This window comes from Mastacembelus armatus, chromosome 3 (genome assembly GCF_900324485.2).
Source record: "Mastacembelus armatus chromosome 3, fMasArm1.2, whole genome shotgun sequence".
Classification (NCBI taxonomy): Eukaryota; Metazoa; Chordata; class Actinopteri; order Synbranchiformes; family Mastacembelidae; genus Mastacembelus; species Mastacembelus armatus.
Window position 1 is genome coordinate 9,681,006 of NC_046635.1, and position 26,231 is coordinate 9,707,236.

At 38.2% G+C, this 26,231-nt stretch overlaps 1 protein-coding gene across 9 annotated transcripts in view; it reads left to right on the forward strand.

The window, feature by feature from the left end:
• The window catches only part of sox6 (SRY-box transcription factor 6), a 133,126-nt gene extending 121,579 nt beyond the window's left edge, over positions 1 to 11,547 (forward strand). For 7 of the 9 annotated variants that reach the window (XM_026320084.1, XM_026320090.1, XM_026320083.1 and 4 more), the window contains 3 exons: positions 4,292 to 4,525; positions 5,273 to 5,489; positions 6,288 to 11,547. In XM_026320084.1, the coding sequence (XP_026175869.1) occupies positions 4,292 to 4,525; positions 5,273 to 5,489; positions 6,288 to 6,594 (758 nt within the window). In that variant the 3' untranslated portion in view covers positions 6,595 to 11,547. The remainder of the gene's footprint in view (positions 1 to 4,291; positions 4,526 to 5,272; positions 5,490 to 6,287) is intronic. The other 2 variants (XM_026320091.1, XM_026320092.1) reach the window with 1 other exon arrangement.
• The last annotated feature ends 14,684 nt before the right edge of the window (positions 11,548 to 26,231 follow it).

Consider the following 26,231-nt stretch of genomic DNA (forward strand, 5'->3'; position numbering starts at 1 on the left):
GTTCCCATGTATGTGCACTCACTCACTAACATATATGCAGACTCCGGAAAACTCAAATCATCATAGCTTGGGAAAGAAAAAAAAATTGACTGACATATATAATAGTTTTTTTTATTGCTTGTAATTTGTAATGGTTTAATTAAAATGTTATGAATTCAGGCTAGAGCAGGGAAACTGAGTGCTGTGTCCTGTCTAACCATACACATTAATCTAGCCTGATCCTGCTCTGAGGGAGAGGTTCTATTGTCAGCTTTAAATGCCTTCAGTCAGAGGCGCTAGATTTGATCCCAACAGGGAGGGCTTGGCAGGTTTGCGTGATTGTTGCTTGCTCACTGAGGCTCATCCTCTTGAGCAGATTCCTGGGCGACATTATGTGTCTGCCCACAGAACAAAGATGAGTAAGGAGGAGAAAAGGGGGAGGAGAGGGGACAGCTGGGGCAGTGCTACCCTCTGGCTTGGTACGTTGTCGAGTCTGAGCCTGCAGCACACAGGTGTGATAGACTTTTGGGCCTCTCTCTCTTTTTTTCTGCTTCCTCATTAAATGCTCTCCTTTCTTCATTTTTTTTCTCCCAGTACACACACACACACACAGACACACACACAACCATTCTTTCATACTGTAATTCATGCTGCTCATCTGCAGTGTTTCCAGGAGAGACAAATTAAAAGGGGATTCTCATATCACTCTGTCACACTTGAGCTGCGGGCCTCATGAATCACAATAAATTCTATTAAGCAGCACTCCCACTGTTTCGCTCCCTCCCCAGCTACCACCCAGGGGGCCTGCCCCTGTCACCGCTAAACATCTGTGTTTATTTACACAATCACACACCTAACTAACTGATTCCTAAATGTCTTGCCCCTCATGGAAAAAAAATAGTTAATGCTCATTTGCAAAATGTCAGAGCATGATTTTCAGTAAAAACACAGAAAGAATATTGCAATAAACTGCATGTTGCAGTTACTAGGGAACTGCACAGGATGCCTCTGATTAATGCATATGTATTACCGGAGGTTGGATGGAAGGCTAAATGTAGCCCCCCACTGCATTGTGGTTGTACTCTAATGAGATACACATTACAGTGAAGACTAATATTCGTTCATGTCAAAAGTCAAACTCTGTGTTAGGCTGTTGGGCAGTCTCACGACCGAGTCAGCTTGAAACCTTCATCACTTTGTTCTTTATACCTACAGGCCCAAAGCACCTGCCGTAGTACAGGTGACGATGACGTAACACTGCTGCTGTTCATTTCAGCGGCTTTCTGTATCATCAACGCAAACACTTTTCGATGTGCCATGTCGCATCTGGCTTCCCTCCAATGAGCCAAGTCACGTGGCTGGTTTCCTGGCTAACTACGGATGTGGCACTAGCTGATGGCAGGCGGTTGTTTTGTCCCCCTCCCCTTAAGAAGCTCACCTCTGCCCATATGCATGCACACCAGTATATAAATTGCTGAATCAGTGTCAGTGATAGAGTAATGGCACGGGTGGCATCGTAAATCACAGCAAGCGATCCCGGGGCGCAGACACTGGCTGTCGTGTCTGAGTGAGCGCTGCGCTCCTGAGCTAATGAATACCTTCATCTGGCCTCGGCAGTCAGCAGATTGCCCCGCGTTGATGGATACTGTCAGCCCTCCGCCACACCACATTTCATTGCACAATAAACATGGTTGTCAAAACCAAACAAAGTGAAATCAATTCATCCTGTACAGTGAGTGCATGCTAAATGAAATTAACGTACTGTGGGGTTTGGTGGCAGCAAATGTAGTGTATTATTTCTGAATTCACGATAGCTTTAGAACCTATAGCATTCCAGGACACAAAAGTAAACAGGAAGACAAACTAAGACATGACAGAGTTTGAGAAAGTGTTTCTGAAAGTGACAAAAAGCACCTATTAAATGTATGAATGTTTCTGAGTGTTTCTGTCCTGAATGCATCTTGATGAAGATGAAGATTCATATGAAATAAGAAAATTAGAAAATGTCTCAAGAGAAAATATCATTCTGTTAAAGAAACTCATACTTAATTAAAAAAAAAAAAAATTACAAGATTGTGATAATCTAAAGCTTTTACATATGGTTACACATATGATAGGTACTGTAACATTACATTACATTTGCAAGCTAAATGTTAACTTTAAATTCAATTTTAGAGATAATAACAAAAAAAAAAAAAAGGTTTTGTCTTTGCGACTCTTAACTTTCAATGACCAGAACGATGTGATAGTAAGAAATGAATTCTCAGTACAGGAAATAGAATAGTGCAGTCTCACAAAGTGAAAAATATATTTTCACAAACCTCCCCGATGAAGGCAAGCCTGTGTGGATCATAAATATGAGCTGGTGAAAATCAATTTGTGATCCTTTGCACAGGGAGAAACAGGTTTCCTGGGCAGCTGGACCTCAAATATTCTCTGTAAGCATAAACCATCACACCTCCATCTCTATTATATGTGCTTGTTGGGTGGCTGCATGTGCTACATTCAGTACTTGTTTCCTATCTTAGTTTTGACAAGACGATACATTTTTCTGAAGTGGGGGCGTTCAAACTCTTGAGGGTCTTCAGTGATTAGAGCAGAGTAAGGTTTCTGTGGATTTGAAATTACGGCCTCCATTACTCATTAAGAGATAGATTTTGTTTATCAACTGAAATAATAATAGAAATCAAACCCCAGGTAACATGTGCCAATGCTGCGAGTGGAACGGTCTAATGAGAAGGCTTCACATGTGGATAATGAAATATGCATGAGTCATCCCAAGCTTTCTTTTCCAGATTTGAGATCATTAAAGATGTATCGTAGCATATGGAAGGCTTTTTTTGTCTTATTTTTCAAGCCTTGTTTATCAACATGTTTTTGTTTAAATATTCATACCGCTTTTATTTAATTCTTTCACATCTTACATATAAAAGGAAGCAAATGCGCATGCAAACAGAAATCATTATCAGTCTGATGTACAGTTTAATACTGAGAGAAACTCTCTTATGCTGATTGTGAATGCCCTGATTGAGAAACAGCACTTGGAGAATCGGCACACTCTCTCATTGCAAATGTGTGCCTGGTTTGTTTGTTTGTGTGCGTGCCTGAAGGAGTGAGAGAAACTGAGAAATTAGAAGAGAGAGAAAGTAAAGGAGAGAAATGACATGCTTGAATTTATTTGTGCTTATATGTGTTAAAAATCTACTCTGGACGGCTTTATTAAGATTTGTCAGAGTATGAACTGCCATTTCTTTTCCAAGAGAGAACTGTATCAAGAATAAACATACAGTTTAAATATGCACAGACACTGGAAATTCACAGTTTTATATTATGAAAAGCACAGAGTCAATAGCACACGCACATACACAATATTACTGAAATCACCAGCAGATAATGGTATTTTGCAAAAAGTCTTACAAGTAGCAAAAGAGAAGCAAGATTTGTTTATATATCAAAAAAAAAAAACTATTTTGACCCCTGTATCAAAGTGAAGAGAAGAGCCAGCAGCATATAAAACAGTATCATCAGCATAAAGACAAAAGGACAGTATGGTTTATACTGTATATAAAGAAAAAAGATGACCCTTGTGTGTGACTCCTAGTCTAACACAAGTGAAAATGCCACTCAAAAGAAATCACTATACTACAGACTTCAAAGTGCAGGTAATAAGGTATGAAGCTGAAAGGTTTGGAGTGAGCCTCGGCATTCAGTCAAACCGAAAAAGGTTGGCGGAGTTTAATGTTAGCTGTCATGGATGAATAAATATTGTAATGCACATTTGCTTGTTGTTATGCCTGGCCTACATTCTTCATAGGCTAATTTAGACTAAAATTAGTATAATTAGAAATGCGACTTATACACTGAAGCATCTTATATGTTTTTTTTCTGGACAACAAGGCTGTTTTGGCTAAATGCGACCTATAGTCTGGTGCAACTTATAGTCTGGAAAATATGGTGGTTCTTTTCTAGCAAAATATGATGACATGACAAGAATTATAATCTAGCTCATTTAGTACTAAATCCTGCCTTCTGACATTGTAATATATTTCTGTCTCTAAAACAAAATGTAGTGGTGGGTTTTTAGTATCTTCAGTCAAAAAGCAGTGTTTTCCTATAAACTTATATATAAACTAGCAAGTCAGGGTTTCTTACTCAAGAAGAAATTCTGCTCTTTTTATGAGGCCCTCATAAAACCATCTTCCTGACAATGATAGCAATGACACCAAGTAGATGAAGGAGAGATTGAACACGGCTCGTCATTTAATCAATGTCTTGCCTCGCTCTCTCCTTGTTCCTGCTCTGGCTATTCCAGGGTCCAAGGAAGTCAATGGCTCAGCAGATAAACCCCAACCCTATTATTGTTGGCCAACAGGAGGCACTGGCTCTACTGAGGCACGAGTCTTCAGGGAATCCAGAGGAAGGAACAACAATGAGCCCCACATTAAAAGACCGATGAATGCCTTCATGGTGTGGGCCAAGGATGAACGGCGGAAGATCCTCCAGGCCTTCCCTGACATGCACAATTCCAACATAAGCAAGATTTTGGGTAAGACCTCATATGTCAAATGTATCTGGTTACAGCAAATATTTAATGGTACCATTCACCTAAGACGAGCATAAATGTTGTATGTCAAGAAATAAAAAAGATCTGAAAAAATGGTTAGTATCTAAAAGGAGGGAGGGGGTTGTCTCATGGAGCCATTGTGCATCATTTCACCTCAGCGTACAGATGGATTTACAGCCCATCACTACCATAAGTGTTTGTCATGAAAAATGACAGAGGCTAAATGGGTCTTGTCCCCTCAGCACTAGAGTCCATACATCACAGCTGTTAAAAGTGCTGTCATCCACTACCTGGTAGGACATTTCATGGAGCTGTTGTATTTACTACACTAGCTTGTTGGTCGTTTAATGTTTTAATGTCTCTCGCCCCATGTACATAGGCAAAGTTACCAAAAGGTTGGTGTGGTATGGACAATAAATCTTACACACTGTTGGTGCATGGAAACTTTAGCACTTATTAGGCACAATTTCATGTTAATGAAGCTCTAACCTAAAATGTGAACTGTGAACATTTTTTTACTACAAAACGACAACTACAAACTACAAAAAAAAAAAAAAAAAAAAAACACCACACCATCTCTGGCTTTCCATTTCTATAATTATATAATTTATTATGTTTTAAGATAGCAACCTCAATGAGATTCCTCTTAATCATGATTATGATTAATTAATGAAACTTTTTTCCAGCTTGTGGTCAAATAATGACATCTGAATCTACCATGTTCTCTAGGTTCTCGGTGGAAGTCCATGTCTAACCAGGACAAGCAGCCATACTATGAGGAGCAAGCCCGTCTGAGTAAGCTCCACCTAGAGAAGTATCCAAACTACAAGTACAAGCCACGGCCTAAGAGGACCTGCATTATTGACGGGAAAAAACTTCGCATTGGAGAGTACAAGCAAATGATGCGCTCACGGCGACAAGAGATGAGGCAGTTCTTCACTGTGGGGTAGGCGTGCAGTCACAAATCCCACAAACTAACCACACTAACACACCGGCAACATTAAAAACATACCAAATGGACTGTAGCATTTGCCCCCTAGAGCCTGTTCTCACAATATAACTATTTTAGTGTGTCGAGTTAACGTTTACTGTGCTGGTTTTAAGGGCCCGACATGCACATTAATAATTTTTTTTTTCAATAACTGTGATTAAATAATTATAGACAATAGCAGTCTGCAAATGAAGCATGGAGTGAAGACATTATTACAGGATATAAGCTGTAAGTATAGACTTACAGAAGCCTGGAGGGGAGCAGTCAGAAGCTTAACACTTTAATTTACTGTGTGTGGTTAAGCAGGAGAGTCCTTCTCCAGGTGTTCTCATGTCAGTCATAAGATTCAGCGGCTGGAGTATCAATCATCTAGCACAACAGCAGACAAGAGCTGCACTATAACCATGTATTGGTTTTATGTCACCAATAAACTGGGTAGCGTTTCTGAACGGCTCAAAACAGGAGCTGTCAGGAGCACCTCTTTTCCCAAATCATTTTGACAGAGCTGCTGGTTAGAAGTAGACTGCTCTGCTGTGGGAAGCCCTTAATCCAACCATCTCAGTTGCAACAAAAAAAAAAAAAGAAATGCATATAGTTTTTGTACTCTACTACCCTGAGCAACAACTGGTTTTTCAGCAACATTTTAGGTATTGTTTCCATCTGTGCTTTCAATGTTTCAGAAGGTCAAATGTATATAAAAAGTGAACTTCAGGATATGTGAAAAATCTGAATTTTATCCCTTTCTGCATCCAGACAACCACCCCAGATTCCTATCACCACCAGCACCAGTATGGTCTATCCTGGGTCCATCACCATGGCCACCACCACACCGTCACCTCAGATGACATCGGAGTGCTCGAGTGCCTCAGCGAGTCCTGAGCCATCCATTCCTGTCATTCAGAGCACCTACAACATGAAGCTAGAGCCCAGCACCATGGCAAACAACAGTGAGACGGTCAATGGTGAGGATGAGATGGACATGTATGAGGATTTTGAGGATGAGCCTAAATCAGACTATAGTAGTGAAAATGACACACAAGAGCCGGTCAGCGCCAACTGAGACTTCGTCAAATCAAGAGACGAAAGGAGACACAACACTCATACAGCAGGACGCCTACTGGGCTGGTCTGATCTGAGGGAGGGAGAATGCAACAGAAAACACAACCTACACCACAAAGGTTTAAAAATGGTTTTAACAAATAATAACGTATCATTTAGGAGCCAGCATGCAGATGTGGCTTCATCCGAATAAAAAGCTATTTGGTCTTAAGTGTTACTTCCAGTTTGTGAAGCAGTTTGGTTGTGGTAATTTAAGTTTTTTTTTTTTTTTTTTTATATCTCATTGTTTATTTCTCCATTGTGACCATGGACATTTACACAGTGATGTTATTGCCTACAACAGGAAATGTGGAACTTGAAATTGAACATTTGATATGAACTTATGGTTCTTACAATAATTTACCTTGTTTTACTCTTCAATTAGATGATTTTGATATATTACATAACTGTTCAAGATGGGAATACTATTCTCACTCAGGTATAGTGTGCCAGCCAACAGCTTGTGAATGTTTTAAATCAAGAGTAAAATATTACCAGTACAAAATCTCAAATTTATATGAAGTGATTCCACCAAGACACAGAGGGAAATTATACATTATTACTGATAATAATATTTTGTTCTGACTACACAAAATTTAGTGCAAAAGTGCCAAACGTTTCAAACTGTAAAGTCTTTTGGGAAATGCTGCGTGAGTCTTAGACAATCTGTTGATCTCTTAATGCAGCTTCATTCTCTGGTCTTTCTTTAATTTACCCTAACAGAATCAACAAATGAAACTCAGGAACTTGGAGGCAGTAGGCTCTGCAGGAGGTTACAGTATGTGGCATATTTGGGTGGTAGCTTGTGATGCTAGCTGTTCTCCAGGGAGCTCAGTGCAGTGATCATCAGTGAAACCATCCGGCCCTTTCATTTCCTCATCCCAGTCCATATAGAGCACTGTGGCATCCTTCACTCATTTCCAGCTCTGCAACCCAGTGTGACTCACCAAGTTCTTAATCAGAGTGATTGTAATCAGGCCAGAATGCTAAAGGGCCAAAGGCCTCCAATCTGTGGGATTGGAACTGCAGTGAAAGGCAGCTTTGGGGGCATTACAATCTCAGATTGATGTTGTACAATGTGTAGCTACAGTACATTCTGTTAAATGCTTTAGTCACATTTGGACAGCAAGTTTAAAGTCTTAGATCTTAAAACTTCCATGTTTTTTTTTCCAATCTTATTTCTTTTTAGACATTGTAAATCTTAAATGGACACTAAGAAGTCTTAAAGCAGAGCACAGTCATCGGATTGATGCAATGAGATGATTACTGAAGTAGTCTTAAAAAGAGTCACAGTTCATGAGGACACTTCTAAACAGAAACAGCATGAAAGCATATACCGTTTCTTAAATTAATAAAGGTGACTTAAAACGCTGACTTTTGCACTAGTGCACTTACATAAATTCTGTCACCTTTTGTCTTATTTTGCTACTTCAGCTTTTAGAAAGCACTTATATCTTGCATTAAAGAAGACAACATGCAATGCCTGAAACAAGGGACATAAAGTCTATCCTAATTTCAGTTAAAAAGCCGACAACTAGTGACCTTGTGGAGACTGCAGCTAGATAAACCTTCTCTAGCAGTCAGGGCCCTGATGCTGAGACATAGATCCTATTTACAGGGCATAAGGTCTAAGTGTCTCCCCTCCCTGTCATGCCCTGCTCTGACCCCTGCCCATGGTCTCCTCCGCACCCAGGGGGCGCCATCTGGCTCAGAGCAGGAGAAAACACCAGGGAGGGATGGGAAACAATAAAACTGGGGTGTGCGTCCCTCATTGTGCTCTTCATCAAAGTGCTGGAAGTAAGGCCTCAACAGGGCTCCCACCCCGGCCCAATCACCAGGCACTGGCGAGCAGATGGAACAAGTACATCAAGCTGTGGGGGATTATTAAAATGACTGAAGACTGGGTATCATCTGAAATACGGCATTATTAATGCATGAGTCCAGCTATTCCCCTCCCTCGCCCTTGAACTTGTCCATTTCAGAAAAAGTGCATATCTTTTTGAAGGATCTCAATGAATGGTCACTGTCTTTAACTGATCAAGATCCCCACTGATGGTCACTGCATTTTTCTCCTAGCTCTAATTGGTACAGATGACTCTATCTTTAGCACTGTTATCTTCTGTACTCTTAATGTCAATACCCATTCAGTGCTGGCTTACAATGTTTCTAGATTTTGGAAGCATTTATATTCAGTTTTGTAATTTTTTTTTTTTTTTTCCAAACCAACTCATTAATAATTCCTTTTTTCATCACATCTTTCCTACATTGTTCTCATTTTAAGGAACAAAACATTTTAAGGATGCTCTCCTACAAACAAACCCAAGAGGATTTCCCTCTCCAAGTGAACCTGTTTGGTATTTTTAAGCTGTTTGCTCCTGTTTGCTGGTGGTTAGATTGATTTGTATGTGATTGTAAATATTTTCATGACCATGCCACACTGGTTTAGTTGGCTGGTAGTTAAAAAAGGACTCTTCACAGAACTGAAACTTGACTGTGCTTATATAGCAAAAAAAAAAAGAAAAAACAAAAAAAAAAAAAAATGAAAGGAAAGGAAAAAAAAGACAAAAACTCACAAGAAGATGATGTTTCATAAGTGTTATAAGCACTGGATATAAATTGTATTTTTATCAATTCTGATTAATGTGAAGCTGTTTGAGGAAAAACACCATGAATGAACAAATTTCCCCAGTTGGACTCAAGTGGGTTTGCTGTCACAGTTGCCAGATTTGAGTCTTTTTTTTTTTTTTGTCTATTTACTTTATTTATGCAAAGACACATGTGATGAATGAACACTTTCTTTAAGCTTCAGGGCTGCCTAGGGGAGAGACTCAGCACAATAAAGTGAGCAGAAAATTCAACAGCAGGCTCAGTTAGCCGCAGAACATCAGACTTCAGTGTATTGTATATTGTATTTGAAACTGTAGAATATCATCGTATTGTATTTATTGTTAGCCACTGCTGGCTCTAAAAGTGTCAGTAAAACAACATGGACAATCAGAGAAACAGAAAAAAAGGTTTGATAAATTTGAGTTAAAAATGGTTTTCATTGAACTCACCATCTCATTTAGATTTTATTGTAAATATAACATAGGAAATATATTTTTGTTCATCAGTGAAGTATAAGTTATGTATTTGGCTGTCCTATTTTATTTTCCTTTTTATGTTTTATTTTTGTACGTACCTGACAAGTCACTGTACCTCATGTAGATGCTGATCTTTTTTTTTCTGCCTATTGGAAGAGAGCACCTGAGACAGATGGAAGCGCCTCACTTGCTTATGTTTTGATAATCTTCCCTGGATTAGTCCAAAAACCAATCAAAGAAATAGAAAGCTGTACTGACTAGAGTCATTTCAAGTAAGGTACTTATTTAAACAACAAGCACTTGACGTAAAAGAATTAATAAATATTTAGGTTCAAATCATGATACAATCTAAGTGGTATGCTGTATGTCCTCAGTTCTTGTGTTCATCACCACAATTTCTAATGGGGAGCTTATGTCACACTAAAAATGCTGCATGCATCTGGCTTCTTTCATAAAAACAATTGTGATTTTTTTAAGAATGAGCATTTCAAACAAGTGATGATTTTAGTTGTTTTTTTTTTAAGGTGGGAGTGTGCAAATATTTATTTTAGTGTGGCAAAATGCACAGACATTGTGTGTTCTTAGTTAATTCTCTCCTTGCCATTGTTTCATATGTTTTTTTAATTAACATGTCCATGACCATCCAGCCATCTGCAAATGTAGCCTTCACAGTCGATTTCTCTTAATCCACCTGTTAGATATGCAAATGGTTTGAATGAACTGAAGACAAAAGCTCATATGCTGTTTCAACATTATTTACTGTAATTTGATTTATTTTTCTGTCTGAACTTTGTGATGTATATGGTGGGAATGTTCTCTGTGTTAATTTAATCAGCACAATTCACTGACATGCTGGACTGAAACGCTAGCTGCTGTTCAGAAGTGTAAAATTTGTTGTTCAGGGCAACATTTATAGTTGTCTTTGGTACTTTGCTTTTTAGAGTTGTCTCTCAAGCAACACTGTGTGTGGCTCCTCTATCACTGGAGCCGTTGTTTTAAAATTGCTGGCAGCCTGATACAATTTTCTGCGTAGAAATTCTTTTTTTGTTTGTTTGTTTGTTTTTTTTTCTGGCAGGTACCTAGGCCAATGGCAAGTATTGTTCGGGTGTTATTAGAGAAAATGAAATACATAGTGTCTGTTGCTGCTTTAAAAAAAAAAAAAAGTTTATGTCTGAATATGTAAATAGTTTATCATAATATCTTGTACAGTCCAATGTAAAGTTTTTAATTCAACTTACAAAAATGTTGCCATCACATTTGTGTTCACATTCTTCTTTATACAGTACAAAAGATCCATTATTTGTTAGGGGTATTATTGATAAAAAGGAAAAAAAAGAAAATGTTACTAATTTTATTATGTTTGTTTTGTTTTGCTTGGCTTCAAAGTGTACACCAGCAAGTCTTTGGTTTCCATGTGCAGTATTGACGTGAGGTAAACTTAAGGTGAATAATTTTACAGTGGTGTGTGTGGAGAGTAATCTCCTCAGCTTTGGTAGTATTAATACACTATATCGAGTTAAAACAAACCAATGAGACACACATTTGGGTGCATCTAGGCACCACAGACGTGTATCCTGTATATGACTAAATAATCCCCCCCTCCCCCCAGGATCAATTCAGGCATATTATAATGTAACACCATTTTCTGTATGTCTCGGTCCATTGTAACACTGTAACAATGGGCTGAATTACTGCCTGTTTAAGCTCATTTACCTCAAGAATTTCTTCCCTTTCTGTAAAAGACAGAAATTGTGTTACAGAAAGCTTCTCACATCACTCCATCTTTTGTACTGCTGTTGACACTTACAAATTAAAGAGACATTTTGTTTTAAGAGCTGAGTAATTATTTTTTCCATGGAGATATTCATTGTCTTATTTCCACTTGTTTTAGGTATTCGCAGTGCAAGCAAACCACTGGGTTGGAAAAGTAGAAATAGAATGGTTATGAATGGTCTATTTTAAAATGTTTACTCATCTGACATACTGTACTGTACAATGAAGACAGTATAACAATCTTAAACTAATACATGCTTTTGTTATACTTTCCCATTCTTATTTATTCCTTAAGACATAATAGCCCATAATTTGTAAACCTTGGTCATTTTACCAGCAGATAATTTACTGTTGTTTATCAGTGTTTGGTGTTGTTTACTGACCCGCATCAGGGACATAGAAAGAGGCCTGTTATTCAGATATAAACAGCAAAACGCAACAATAATTGGAGTGCTTAAAAAGGCATCTAAAGGTCTGTATTGCTGAATATTGTATATATGTACAGAAATGAATAGAGTATGAAGCAGTAGCTTTCATTATTAATTGCCTTTGCCGTGTTTATGGTATCGTTGTAGCATGATGGAGATGTCTATGAGACTTTGTGTGCTATGTCTCTGAGGGCTGTTTTTAAGCACACTGAAAGAGGAATGTTTGTTCATTAATTTACTTTAACATTTGTGGAAAAAATAACAGGTTTGATATCTGTGCTACTTGTTACTTTGCAGTGCAAGTGGTACACTAAAACTATAAGTTGATTGCACACATAGCTTGGACACTGAATGCCAATGTGTTTCTTTTGTGGAGAGTAAGTCACGTGGTAAATTATTCCAGCCAGACTTACCAGTACATGCACATATTTGTAGCAGGTGATACTGGTGATGTCTCATATCTTTTTAGCTTTATTTCAATCTATTAGTTACAGTTACAGTTTATTAGTTATAGTTTGTATATTTGCTCCATCTATGAGATTTGCAATGCTTAATGTCAGTTACATTTTGTTTTAAACTAGAGCCACCCCTACCAGTGTTCTCTGTATCTCTGAAGCCAGCTGTAATACTATTTACTTCAGCCTCGACTGGCCAATTCAGTCAATAAAGGTCCAAAAACCTAGAAGTAGCTTCTGACTGACATTAGATTGTCTTAACATGCCCTCTGTTAAGTGCATTCAGATCAAAAACTGATTCTGTCCTAAAACATAAAATATAACCCAGGAAGACCAGTTTCATTTAGTTGGTCTAATAGCTTAACAGAGGCCAAAACACGACACTATTCACTAAGAATACTATGAGAATATTTAGTACCTATGAATTTTTATCACAGCAAATACTGTACCATGTTATCATCTCAAAAACTGAGGCCAAATTCACTATTTACATTACCAAGTACCCTATAATATAGTAATAATCTTTAACCAATTACTGCAAACATGTTAAGAGGCTGCTATTAGACAGAATGTCAGGATGCTGGTTTTAGACACTCACTCCTAACAAAAATTCAAAGGTCAAAGAAGATCTCAGTTTGTTCCATAATCTAATGGTAAGTGCCAATGGCAGAGGTTAAATAAGCATTGTCAGATAAAACGAAACATTTGTGTTATATCCAATATGCAAATAATAAAAGTCATCAGTCCATCTTACACGGATGCTGATATACATGTGGAAACCACCCTGATATCTTCTTAGATACATTGATGGTCACTGGTGTGGTTTGAAGACCTCTGCACAAGCACATCTGTTAAGGATCCTTAAACTCGCGCACACACACACACACACACGTGCACACACACACGTGCACACGCACGCACGTACGCACACACACACAGAAAAAGGTTCAGTGAGTGTATGTATAACTGTTTATTGAGAAAGGTGTGTGAGTGTGTGTGTGTGTGTGTGTGTGTGTGTGCGCACGTGTGTGTGCCAGAGGTCATCCTGAGAGTTGTAAGCCCAGACTATGTCCATCACTCTTCTCTGGATCTCCGCCATATATTGCTCATTATCATCATAATTATTATGAGCTCTACAGCCTGCTTCCTTTTTAAATAGTATCTTGCATGATGCAAGGGGTAAAACATTTCTAATAAATTTTGAGTTTGTGTCTGCAATGCACTTTACTGATTTACAGTTCTGCAAGCTCTTTGTTAGCTGCATTTATCTACAGAAAAGGTAATCAAAATGAAAAGTCTTGGGGAAACATTTGGGGAATCCGTTTCCTTTGTTGTCCTCATCAATCACTTTGTCTTTTACCATTGTACTGGATTCCTCCTTCCCAAGAGCATATGCAAGCTAGAGTTTAACTGCAGTCTGTAATAGATGTATGCGTAAACACTCTCCAGCAGTAGATGGAAAACTAGACATATACCTCTGCATAATAAATCTTATAGTAATTTTCCAAGCCTGTATGACAACTAATGGTATGGGGGAAAGCTCTGTGCTTTCTGTATGCCTTTGCATTGCTGTGTAAGTGAGTGGGAAACATTGTAACACTGCTGATTTGGTCATATTTTAATTGTGAATGAGAAACATTTTTTAAGTTTTTTATCTTTTTTTTTTTTTTTTTAAGCTGCTTTTATTTTGCATTGTGCCCATTGATTTGGGAGAAATGACTGGGAGCCTGGTGAGCTATGGGGAGTAATGCTGCTGCCTGTAAGCGGCCTGTTTGGATGAACTGTCACTGTTGTACAAAGATGTGTATGTTTGAACAGCGGATAATAATTAATATAGCAATGCTGTTGTGTAGCGGCAGGACTGCTATTTCACAACTCTGATGACTAAACACCGGAGGGAAGGGGAGCAGTGAAAGGCGCCTGGAACAATATTTTACTCATTTGGATCCGCTCAATTCTACAGCCGCTGCACCCAGTGAATTTGTCAGACAGCACCATTTCCCCAAGAACAGCTGCTATTTATCTGATTTTCTCATTAGAGTTGACTCATGGCTTCATTGTACGGGCTTTGGCAGAGGCACTGCACTGCCGAGGTATGACTCTTTAAAACAGAGGACACTTGGTTTCCCTGATGTTACTGGATGTTGGAACACATAACACTTGTCTATATTCTCTTTCGGATTTTTAGCCTTCAGTTAAAATGCTGAATCAAATTTGTTTCCCTATATGTTTTCACACTTGCAGAAACACCTCTCAACCAGATGTTTTATATTCTTTACATGTGCTTGTGATTCTCATCTTATTTCCATCTATGTCTAGCACAGGTGGAAGAAGTTGGGGTCGATCTCAAGAGTCATCGAACATGTACACAGGAACAGTATGTAAGAACAGCCCAAACCCTTAGCAATGTTTTAATCCTTTGAGGTGAAGGACTTAGGAAATCTTGCTAATTTCACAGATGGTTTAAAATAGATTAGTGTAGAGTAGCAGCTCCCAGAGAAGGGCTGACCCACCAGGCTCCCTGTGCAGCTGCCAAAACCCTGTGCCTGATGCTCAGAAGTGCCTTCCAAAAGTCCTGCAAGGTTAAACTCAAACTTAAGCATCACAAAATGCCATTCTTGTTGTTAGCTTCGCTGCATCTTCGAGGAACATCATCCTCAAGTTTATTTATTTGTTTATTTTGGTGGATATTTTGTCTAAAATCTTTTTTATTTTTTTCACCTGACATCAGAAATCTTTGTTCAGTTTTTGATTGTGTGTTTTTTTTTGTTTTGTTTTTTGTTTACTTTGAACTTCATGGTCTGTGGAAATACACATTTCTTACTTCCCATTCTTGGCTAAAACAATATCCTGAAACACACAGAATATTTCTTTAAAATGAATGTGTCCATTTGGCTACAAACACCATTCTTGTTTGTCTGTTTTTTCTCATTAGACGTTTTCAACATTGCATCCAAGAGCCATGGAATAAAGGAGTGAATCAGACTCTGCGTGGTATTTTGAATAGGCCAAGCAGGCTGCTAGAGCTGGGCTGTGTCCGAGTAGGCCTGACACAACTCTGGCCTAGCTGAAAAGGCCCAGCTTGGAGTTAATGTGAAAAGACAATAGCACAGTCTGAAAAACTCGACATGGTTTTGTTGGACTTGTCATTCTTTGGTGCATAGCTGTAAGGAAAGCCTAGGAACCATCTGAATGTTATTTGTGCTTTTTTGACCCATATTTGGGACAGCTTTCACAAAGCCCTTGTGAGAAGGTTGAAACAATGGAGAGGCACTTTCAGAAGAGGGACAGGCTTCGACTCTGGCCAAAGCATTTTGGATCAGCTTCACTGAAATGGCTTGTTTCCAAAAGGCTGACATCATGGCACAGCTATAGGTTGGTTTAACTATCTGGACAAAGTAATTAATGATAACTAATCTCAGCAAGGATAAGTAAATTATTATTATTAAAATTAGGAAATAATTAAATTATTTCATAATATATTACAGAAAATAAACATACAGTAAAGGTCAGGAATTATTTTGTCTGAAATCTATTGCATATCTCCTTGCTGAACTGAGATGATACTGAAAATGCATTTCTATGTAAATCAGATTTTCTGAGCACAGTTGTTAGGAACACTGGGCTGCTAAATGAACTTTTGGAAATCCACATGGGTCAATATTTCAGAAAATGTTATTTTGCATACTGTTTCACATCATTGCATCCCCTCAGTGCATTTGTCTCCCAAAGCATTTGACTTCATTTCTGTGGGGAAGAATAAATGCGTAATGTTTTTTTAAAAGCATCTCTGCTCCCTCAGCCTAAGAATTTAACAAAATAAAGGTTTCTTTCTTGGAATATGCGTTATTCTCTCAAAGCTATCACTCAGCCCTCTCATGCATATGTGAATTACACACCTTTATGAATATGTAAATGTTGCGAGAATGCCTCATTAATTAGTAATTCATGCATTTTTCACAAGCCCAATACTTTGCCACTGTAGTCTGATGAATTATCAGCCAGAAGTTAAAAAAAGAGATTCATCATCACGTTTTCAGAGGTTTTGAGCTACATCTGTAATTTGTGTAATTCAGTGAATATGATTTACGTAGCTTTTCATGGCAGTATCATCGCAGCTGTCTCATAATATGATCTATGGATTTCCACTGGAATCTGAAAGCGCACTTATAATGTTAGCAGGCATATTTCGCTATGTAGATGTTTGCTTACATTATTATATTCTAGTTGAAAATATAAAAGGCAAGCATCTCAAATTATTTTTCTGTCTTTTTTTTACGTCGATGTGAAGATAAATGATGAGATGTCAAAAGAACATTTCACTCTACACATAATGTAGAAAACTAAAGTCAACCTGCACAAGTGCTTCAAATTCAAGAACCATTACAGAAACATGTACAGTACAGACAAATTTAGAAAATGTTAGTGGCAAAATATTTGACCAGTTTGCGATAGTTCCTTGTTAACAGTTAGACCACATTAATACAAACTAGAATATCACTTAACGTAAAATAACAACTATAAGTTTATTTGTTTGGTTACATTTGGCCACAGGAAATGACTATCTATACAGTACCTGAAGTCAATACATTCAGAGTAGAGAGTGAGTTTACTTATTGTGTCTGCATGTGTGCCATGTTTAATCCTGATATTGACTGGAATTAAATATACTACCTTTATACAGTAGTGATGTCTTGGTAGTTCCTCGACATGTGGCTTTTAAATGAGCTCTCCTGTTAAATCATTATCACATTCAGGAGAGTTGGACACCCACCAACTGCAAGTGCAAATACAGTACATCAGTGTGTGCTGGCCAGTGCACATTGCTGGACCATGAATTTAACATGAAGGCATAGAGGCACTTGGAGATGCTGCCTTTCTGTTGGGGATTACGGTCTGCTGCCACTTTGTACTGCCTCCCTATTGGTACAGGGATATATTTATGTAAATAGAAGGGGGAACCATTGTTGCAAATATGAGTGTACTCTGAGGAAAAAGTGTCTAGGGACTTTCAAGCAGCAAATACGTGAATGTGTCATCATCATTATATATACCACTTTACAATTCAAAACTGCAACATTAAATCACTCGCGTATTGTTTTAATAAAATGCATTAGTTTGGAATAATTGGTTGTGGGGTGAGAGTTGATTTAGTATCAGTGCTCTCACTCTCTCTGGACATATGCAACATGCACTGAAAGAGCCAGTAGCTCATTAAGTCTCTTTTTGCTACAAATATTTTACATTTTTATCTAAAACAAAAATGAGCCTAAACCTTGTCAGTCATAATAATTAATCATTATCCAATTATTCGGTAAGCTAGCTCTAATGAGAAACGACAGGAAAAGTTCACCATGATTTTAAGAAATAACCATGCATCGTTGATAAGTTATCTTCACAAATTCACAAAGGTAAACAACATATTATATTTGATGGTCAGAATTAATGCAATCATGGGAGTGTAACAAAAGAGATAATATGGAAATTGTGTAACAGATTTGCTCTCAGCAAGTAATGGGTAAAGCAATCACTTATTGACTAATGATTAATATATTACTTCTTGATTGAGTAATGAGTTTAACACTGCAGGTAGGTGAAGGAGCCAGTTTCTGCACGTGCCCGATGGCATTTTCACATTGTGGTTGTTGTTGATTGTCAGTCAAGCTCTAAATTCAATTTCTTGTATCTAAATGTGATTTCAATTATGATTTCATGGCTGCATCACCTACAGTACTCAAGAATGTTATGACTCTACAAATGACTTAATGTCTAGACCATAGGCTGATGTATGATCCCTATCCTTCACACCACCACTGCTGTGCTGCCACTACACTTCAAGATGAAAAGGGTTCCATACAATAGTAGCCAACAACTTCCAGGATACTACCTAAAAATAAAACTGAAGGAAGCCTGCTGTTCTCATAAGAATCCATAATTTATGTTGTTACGAAAGAACAAACTTGAGCATGTACTGACTGAAAAGAGGCCAAAGACAATAATGGGATGATGTTAATTTTGTGATGTTGATGCTTTACCACCTTGGGTTTTGCCTCCATTAACTCACATTTGATTATTGCATAACTCAATAATGTGTATTTATGTTTTTGAATCTGTCATTATTTGAATTTTTTTAGCATTTGTCCCATGTTAGTTCTTACATGAGGTCTAATAAAGTTATCACTGGTTTATCTAGTGAATGAACTGAACAACATATAAATAGCATTATACCCCAGTATATTGTCAAGTGTGAAATGTGTACATTTTATTGATTCATGTCTGTGCTTTGTGCTCTCTAGCCTGTTGCACGACTTAAACCTTAAGTACACAGAGCTAAAATAACGCAGTACACCAGACGCCATTCTGCTTTCTGTAGCTAGGTTTGAAGAGAGCCATTAATTGCTCCTGCTGCTCAATATTTTTACTTGTAGTTCTTTAGGATTTTCTCCAAGCTGTTGGGGACGTTTCTTGTCTCTGTAGACACAGCGGTGGTGATGAAAAACCAACATAAGATTAAAACATGGTGTCTGAGGAATTCAACATTGTCTCCCCTGCAAATTTAACACATTACAAATTATATTACACCAACCTTGTCAAGCATTTGGGTTATGATAATTACTATGCAATCATATAGATGCAAGTGATATTAAATATTAATTATACTCACTCCTTGAGGAATAATGGTGATGGAAAAATCTTGGAAGTTGTTTTCTATTTTTAATGATTTTTTTTTTTTTAACAAAGCTAAAAAAGCTTAGCTGTGATGAGATTCATATTTTGTCTGTGGCTGTAACACGGCAAGAAGACTTTTCTCTTTCTGGATGTTTGGGTGAAGACTTTCATATTAACCTAAGGAATTAAGTGTTATTTCATGTATTTAAGCAAAGCAGTTCTACATTTCCAAACCCTCCCCTCATTCACGCTCTTGCCGAAGAGATTGACATAGTAATAAACTGATGTTAATTAGACACACTTTGAAATTCTCCATTCAGCTCTTCTCCATGCCCTAGTGGAGCTGGTGGCTTATTAAATCATTTGCTGCTCTTGGGTGATCTTCTTTTGAATCTTGGCCTGACCCTCCGGGCACAATTTATTTTCATTTCAAAAAAATTTTACCAGCAAATTTTGCATTAGTTCAAGAGAATTATAAATCATTATTACACAGGCCGGCACTTCAAACATTTTGTTTAAGAGCTTTCTGTTCGATGAGGCATCAAAGGAGATGTTCACACTGATGACTGTTACTGGCACATGTCCATTCATTAGCGCACTGAAGTTGGCATCGTCAGGTTTTGTACATAAACTGTATCTATGGTCATGATGCCATATTTTTAAGCTCTTGTTATAGACAAGAGGAGTTTGCGAATTTCTTCCACAACACAGATGTTCCCAATAATTCCTTGTGGTGTCTAAAATAGAGTAGGTACCTTATATTGACAATAACATCTTATCTTACCAAAGGTGAGCGTAAACACTCTGGATAACAGAGTAGCAGTTGACATAAGCTGCAGTCTAGGTTCTCTAGATCTGCAGGGACCCCCAGACTGGACTAAATCTTCCTAAATAATTTTGGTGGATGAACTAAAAAAAAAAAAAAAAAATGTACAAAGTATTCTTCCAAAAATGTTTTTTGCTTTAGCAGCTACAATCAAAACTTGAGCTATGCCGCAAGAAAGTCCGACACACTAAAGATGAAGACTGAGTCCTATTGTGCTATAACTCTAGATTAGACAGATAGAGAAGATAGAGAAGACAGAACAACCAATGTGCAGGTATTTCTTCACATTTTCCATAACAAAAAAAAACAATGGTTCAAACACAGAATTTAAAGATGTGCATGTACAGTAAATCTTTGAGAAAGCTTCTTTCAGAAAGGCTCCTTTAACTATACTAGATCATATATTATCTAACATATGGGATTATGAGAAAATATCAATTGTAAAATGGATTTATAAATTTGAGTCAGCAAAGAAGCTTAATTACTGCACAATGAGGCCAACTGAAAATCCCCACTGGCTCTCCAAACAGCTGATTAGCTTAGGTCTCAGGACTGAATCCATGAGCTTTGTTATTTTTATCTAATTAGATGGCATATTCAACATACACTGGCCAAGTGTTACTGTAAGCGTCATAGAGGAGTAATAATGTTATTGTTAGCGTTTCAGCAATGCCTGTGGCATGACCAGTGGTGGAGAAAGTAGTCTCAGTATCAATTATCATGGCATGATTAGCGTGGCTTTGTCTCCAGTCCCACAGAGCTGCAGAACACTGCGTCAATTACTCTCCACCCAGAGGTGGCAAAGCCTTTTGATTTGCCCGGCGTTTTGAATATCCACTGTAATTCTAATATGGTTCATTATGTACCACTGTCTCTGTACTGACCACCAAATCTTAAACACTGAGAAAGATCACACAAATGTCCAGAATACTCAGCTTTAAAGTCATTACAGCTTTATTTCAAATGCACCTGCACACAAACACACAAGCCATTCTCACCTTCAATGTGTGATTACTACTCATCCCATTGCGTAAGACTATTAGATCAGATATTATGCAAAAATAGACAAATTAAAAGATGGGTAAAGTGAGGAGTCAAAGACAGTTTGAAATGTGACAGTGCATTACAAAACAAAAAAGCTGAAGATTGGAAAGGGAAAAAGAGAAAAGAGGCGGAAGAAGACATGCTGTGGCAATCGAATGGGGCCTGGAAAATTTCACATGTATTTAAGCTGTTGGCTTTTTCCGATATAGCATGTGCTGCACATAAAAGGAGAAAGAGGAAATTAAGCTCATATTGAAAAGTATTCATTTATCAATTTATTGGTTTTGCAATTTAAGTACAGTATATTTCATTTAAGGATTTGGCAGTTATCTCCACTGTGGTTTTATATTTAAAAGATGTGAAACCTTCCTGAATCACTTTGTTAAAAGTTCTCCTCTGTAAAAGACTAGAATTAGTGCTGTTCATTTATGTTGTTAATTCAGGGAATGAATGGCGTTGGGAGCCTGAATATCTAGACTGTCAGAAATTTGGCACCTTGTTGAAACACATGTTCGCGTCTTGAATCACTGCAGCAAAATCAAACTTTGCCGTCTGCTTCATATTAAGACTCTGGTTTTAAAAGCTTTCAAGTAGTCCACTAAATTGTAATGTAATTTTTCCAGAGCCCACATTCTCAATGTGGCTCCTACAGTTAAAGATGTAATGGGGTGTGGTTTGAAATATAACGTTGGCTCCCTGGGACAGTTGTCATCTGGTTTCTTGTGACTAGCCCTTGCATTCTAGGCCTCAAATCTAGGTAGCATTATAACTGAATGTTCAAAAAGTGAGATGTGTAAGGGAAATTAAAATGTTAGCTGCCAATTTCTCTTTAAGAAAAAAAAAAAAAAAAAAATCCCTAATATGGACCCAGGGTTTTTTTGTCAGAGGATAACTGCCATGGATAGATTTTTTTATACATGGTTTGTTCTTATGTCAAGGATTAATTGCTGTATGATCCCAAAAAAAGATCATGACTTTTTGGAAGACTATCTATGAATCAGATCAAGACACACATGGCGTTAGGACAGGTCTCTTGTCTGTGATCCACAATGAGACCATTCCCAAAACCAGTGACACTTTGATTACAGAAAGTCTTACACAAATAATTTCATTCAACTTATGCTGCAGTGGAAACTGTGTGCTGTAATGCATGTCTCAGAACCACACAGAAGCATATGTTGCCTCCCTGACTCAGTGGCTACCAGGATGCACTAAACCCTGTAGTTAAAAAGAGGAAGCATAAACCATGAGCTTGTGTTCCACTCAACCACAGGGTTTACTGTGACGACGTTTACCCACAGAGAGTGACGTTATCATTGGGAAGACAAGGGACGGTGGTGGATTCAGAAAATGAAGATGGCTGTCTCCTGAAATAACTAAAACTTGGTGTCTGGTTTATCACAACACTATGGCACACGTTGACAATATTAGCTATTAAGGTTGGGTAGTGAACATCACTTCACATGGTATACAATATTGACTCCTCCCAAGGAAATTTTAAACTGTAACATTTGTGACCTTCCGCCTGTACAACAAAACCATTTGGGGTTTATCAAGGGGTACAAATTTATGCGTTGATTCAAACCTTAATAAAGTCATGCATCTGTCCATTTTCTTTCTTGATTTTTGATGTCATACTTTAAATTGTAAGTGAGAAATGGTTTGTGTCATAGAGCAGTTTGAGCAAGTGTTATTTTTTCTTCTTCTTTGTTTTACATACATAACTCTGATCATTGCTAAAAAACACCTTTCCTGAATGCATCTTTTGTGGCCACAGTACCGAACCTGCTGCTTCCCTGCTAATGTTCTGCTTTTGACAAAGTGTTGGTGTTTACTTAGCTCAAATATTAGAGATGACTATTTTGATAAAGTTGCCCGAGTTTTGGGCAGCACCATCACTTGGTGGTTAGCACTGATGCCTCACAGCAAGGTTCGAAACCCAGCAGGGGCCTTTCCGTGTGGAGTTTGCATGTTCTCTCTGTGCTTGTGTGGGTTTTCTCCAGGTACTCTAGTTTCCTCCCACAGTTCAAAAACATGTACGTCAGGTTGATTGGTGACTCTAAATTGCCCATAGGTGTGAGTGTGAGTGTGTGAGGTTGTTTGTCTCTATGTGGCCCTGTGATGGACTGGTGACCTGTCCAGGGTGTACCCCTGCCTTTTACCCAAAGAGAGCTGGGATAGGCTCCAGCAGGTCCCTGGGACCCTAAATAGGAGTAAGTGGGTATAGATAATGGATGGATGGATGGATGGGCGAGTTATGTCTTTTTGACCTTGGCAAAAAAAAAAAAAAAAGCCAACCACTTACTGCCTCAGAGTACAGAAGTCATAATGGCATCTTTTCTGCTCAGTTTCACCTTTTTGTCACTACTGCTAAAATGTGATTTTTTATAATAATAATAATGAATTGGTCAGACATGCTATGTCAGTCTTAATCTTTACAAGATGTTGGCTCTGAGCAGTTTTGTCATTTGCCCAGCAAAAGTAGGATGAAGAATAAGAGATTTAGCTTAAGTCTCAGGCGTGAGATTGGTCCTCAAATCTTTCTTTTCTGCTAAATGCATAAATCACACTGAATCAGTCTTTGGGGTGAACTGAGTGTTACCAGTGTGTTTGAAAGCTACATACATGTGCCTTTAGTGCCTTTCAGAGACACAAGCCATGTATGGGAGGATAACGTAGTTCTGTTTTGTGTGGTGTTTAGGTTCATGTACTGGTCTGGTATTTTCTGCTAACCCGGTTGGAGCTTAACTATGGTCCAGTGGGGGTAACAATCGTTCAAAGTCTGTTGTATGTGCTTCCATTTCCTGGTTTCATCCTCATTATTTGATATTTTCTTTGCTCCTGGTACAAAGTTAAAATTACACCCAAGTGATACTCAAGTGTAAGGTGATAATCAAAGAGGAATTACTATGTGAATGTGAAATTTGCTACTGTGCTTCTCCCCCACTGTTAAGTGATGTTATCTTCATATAAGCTAAAGTGTTAAAAAAAAGCAACCACCTCAACATTTTTTTAATAGGTTATCTACATATTTCAACCAGCCACTTCAAAAGGTTTCTGTCCTCTTCATAATGTTCCAGCACTTATCAATCAGAAAGCACACTGGGTATAGGCTGAGCTAATGTTGATGCAGTGGTAGCAGTAATCTGTAGTCTTGCAGGCTACAGGTGTTACACATATATAGCCTGGATACATGTACAGACTTTCCTGGGGAAGGTTTTGATTATATAAAACCTTTTCATATTATCTGTGTGAGAGTCAGTGAAGAGTTCACATAACTTTGGTATTCTTCTGTGTTCATCACATCTCAACTTGTCCACCAGAAGGATGATGAAGTTCAGGTCATTATTGAGTGAAAGTCCAGGGGTGTTCTTCTCTTATATTTAAGATTCAGTGAGGCTGATTTGACCTGCCAGATATTTATTTATAAAGTACAGACTGTATAAGCAACTTAGGTGGAGTTTGCTTTCTGTGGAAGGAGAAAACCATTGATGCGCTCAGCTCACTCCCTCTGCAATGTCAGAATGCATGGGAAAAGGTTAAGACACCAATCTTGAACATAACATGTTGCTTGGGCAAAAAAGATTTTATTTAGCAGGACGTGCATGCGTTGGGTACAGCTAGCTGCAAGGAAGCATCAGTAAGGCTGATAAAGTCACAGGCTTAGCCACTGAGTGTTTTAAAGCCCAAACAGCAAATATGTATATATAAACAATTACAACTAATGTGTCTGAGACAAACATAAAGTAACACCGATACCTTTTACATTGTCATTTTGCTTTTAGATTTGATTATAGCTGGAGCAAAGGAATCTCCTGGCCTGTAAGGCAGCCAGAAGTGATTTGGTTTATGGAGATCATATGGCAGGCCACTGAGCCTTGAAGAACCAGATTGCCTGTGTTTCCTACAATTTTGAGCCTGGGCTTATTTCTTTCCTGTTGAGAAACACACACCCTAACAGCATGTGCAGTAGGCCCAAGATAAGCAACAGAGCTGGCCAATTAAACAACACTACACACACTGTTTTCACACATCTTGAGTTGCATTTGCTAATAGGAGGAACAGAGGGTCTGAAAACAATCCAAATTTAGGCAGAAAGCAGATTTGTATGTAGAATATTAGTCTAGAGTTTGAAACAAAACAGACAAAATTCATGAAAGAACAGCTACAAATTCTTTTTAAACTCTAACAGGCACACAATACAGTAGAAGCCGTCTCTTCAGGCCCTCATTCTACCAGTGTCAGTCTTCATTAATGTGACGAAAATGTCATCAAGCGGTTTAATGCTCCTTAAAATGACTGTTTCGTTTACATTCCCCCACACACTGGAAATAAGTATCAGCTGGGCAGCTTAGATAGGAGGTGATGAGACTTGAAGGAGGGGTGGGCATTGGTGTGTGGGGGCTGGGGGCTAAGGGGTGGAGTGACAGGCTATTTAGACGTGCTACTTCACTTTACATTAGAGAGTACAATATCAGGCATGGGGAGCCAAAGTGAGGCCAGATTTCAGGCAATGCTGGTCAGGCCTGGAGCAATGGATCATTTACCTTAAGAAATCAAAGTCAGTGGCAAAAGATCTGATCTGGAGTGGGGCCCAGCAGCAGAGAGGGAAAAAGTGTGAAACCTGGAGAAAGAGAGACACTCACTGAGGAAATCCATTACCACTGGAGAAGCCAACAAGCATGAAAGGAGCTGTCTTGTTAAATTGGCTGCTTGATAAAGCAGGTCTTTGGCTGAGGAGCCACTCAGAGTCAACGTCAGTGACATGAGACAGAGGAAAGAGAGAGCCCCTTATTGATACAGTGAAATGTTGAGTCACTGCAGTCCACCTTCTGTGTTTCACTAAAAGAAAAAGTCCAAGGGGAAAATGTGTACCCCCATAGCATTCTACAGACATGTTCATATTTATAGTAAAACATGGATTCAGTACCACACAGCCTTTTTGCAGCCAATGAAGGTACTGACATATGTGCAGGTCATTAGTCATGTTCCATTTTGTACATTTTACAACTTTGAAAAATCATACTGACCCACTGCACAGTAATTTAGTATCTTTGTCTATTCGATGCAAGTCAGTCAATGGCAATCATCAAGATATGATAGCTCACAAGATAAGAGGATACACAATATTAGGTTCACAAGAATAAGATGAGATGATATTTTAACACTATAGTTGAGAAAACGTCAACAACAAAGACACAACATTACTATTGATTTGGCTCGAGATCATCCCACACCCCTAATTACTGGACATTTAGTGCAAAGCTTACACAAATTCCCAATACAGACCTGCATGTTGGACTGTCCTCAGTGATCTACAC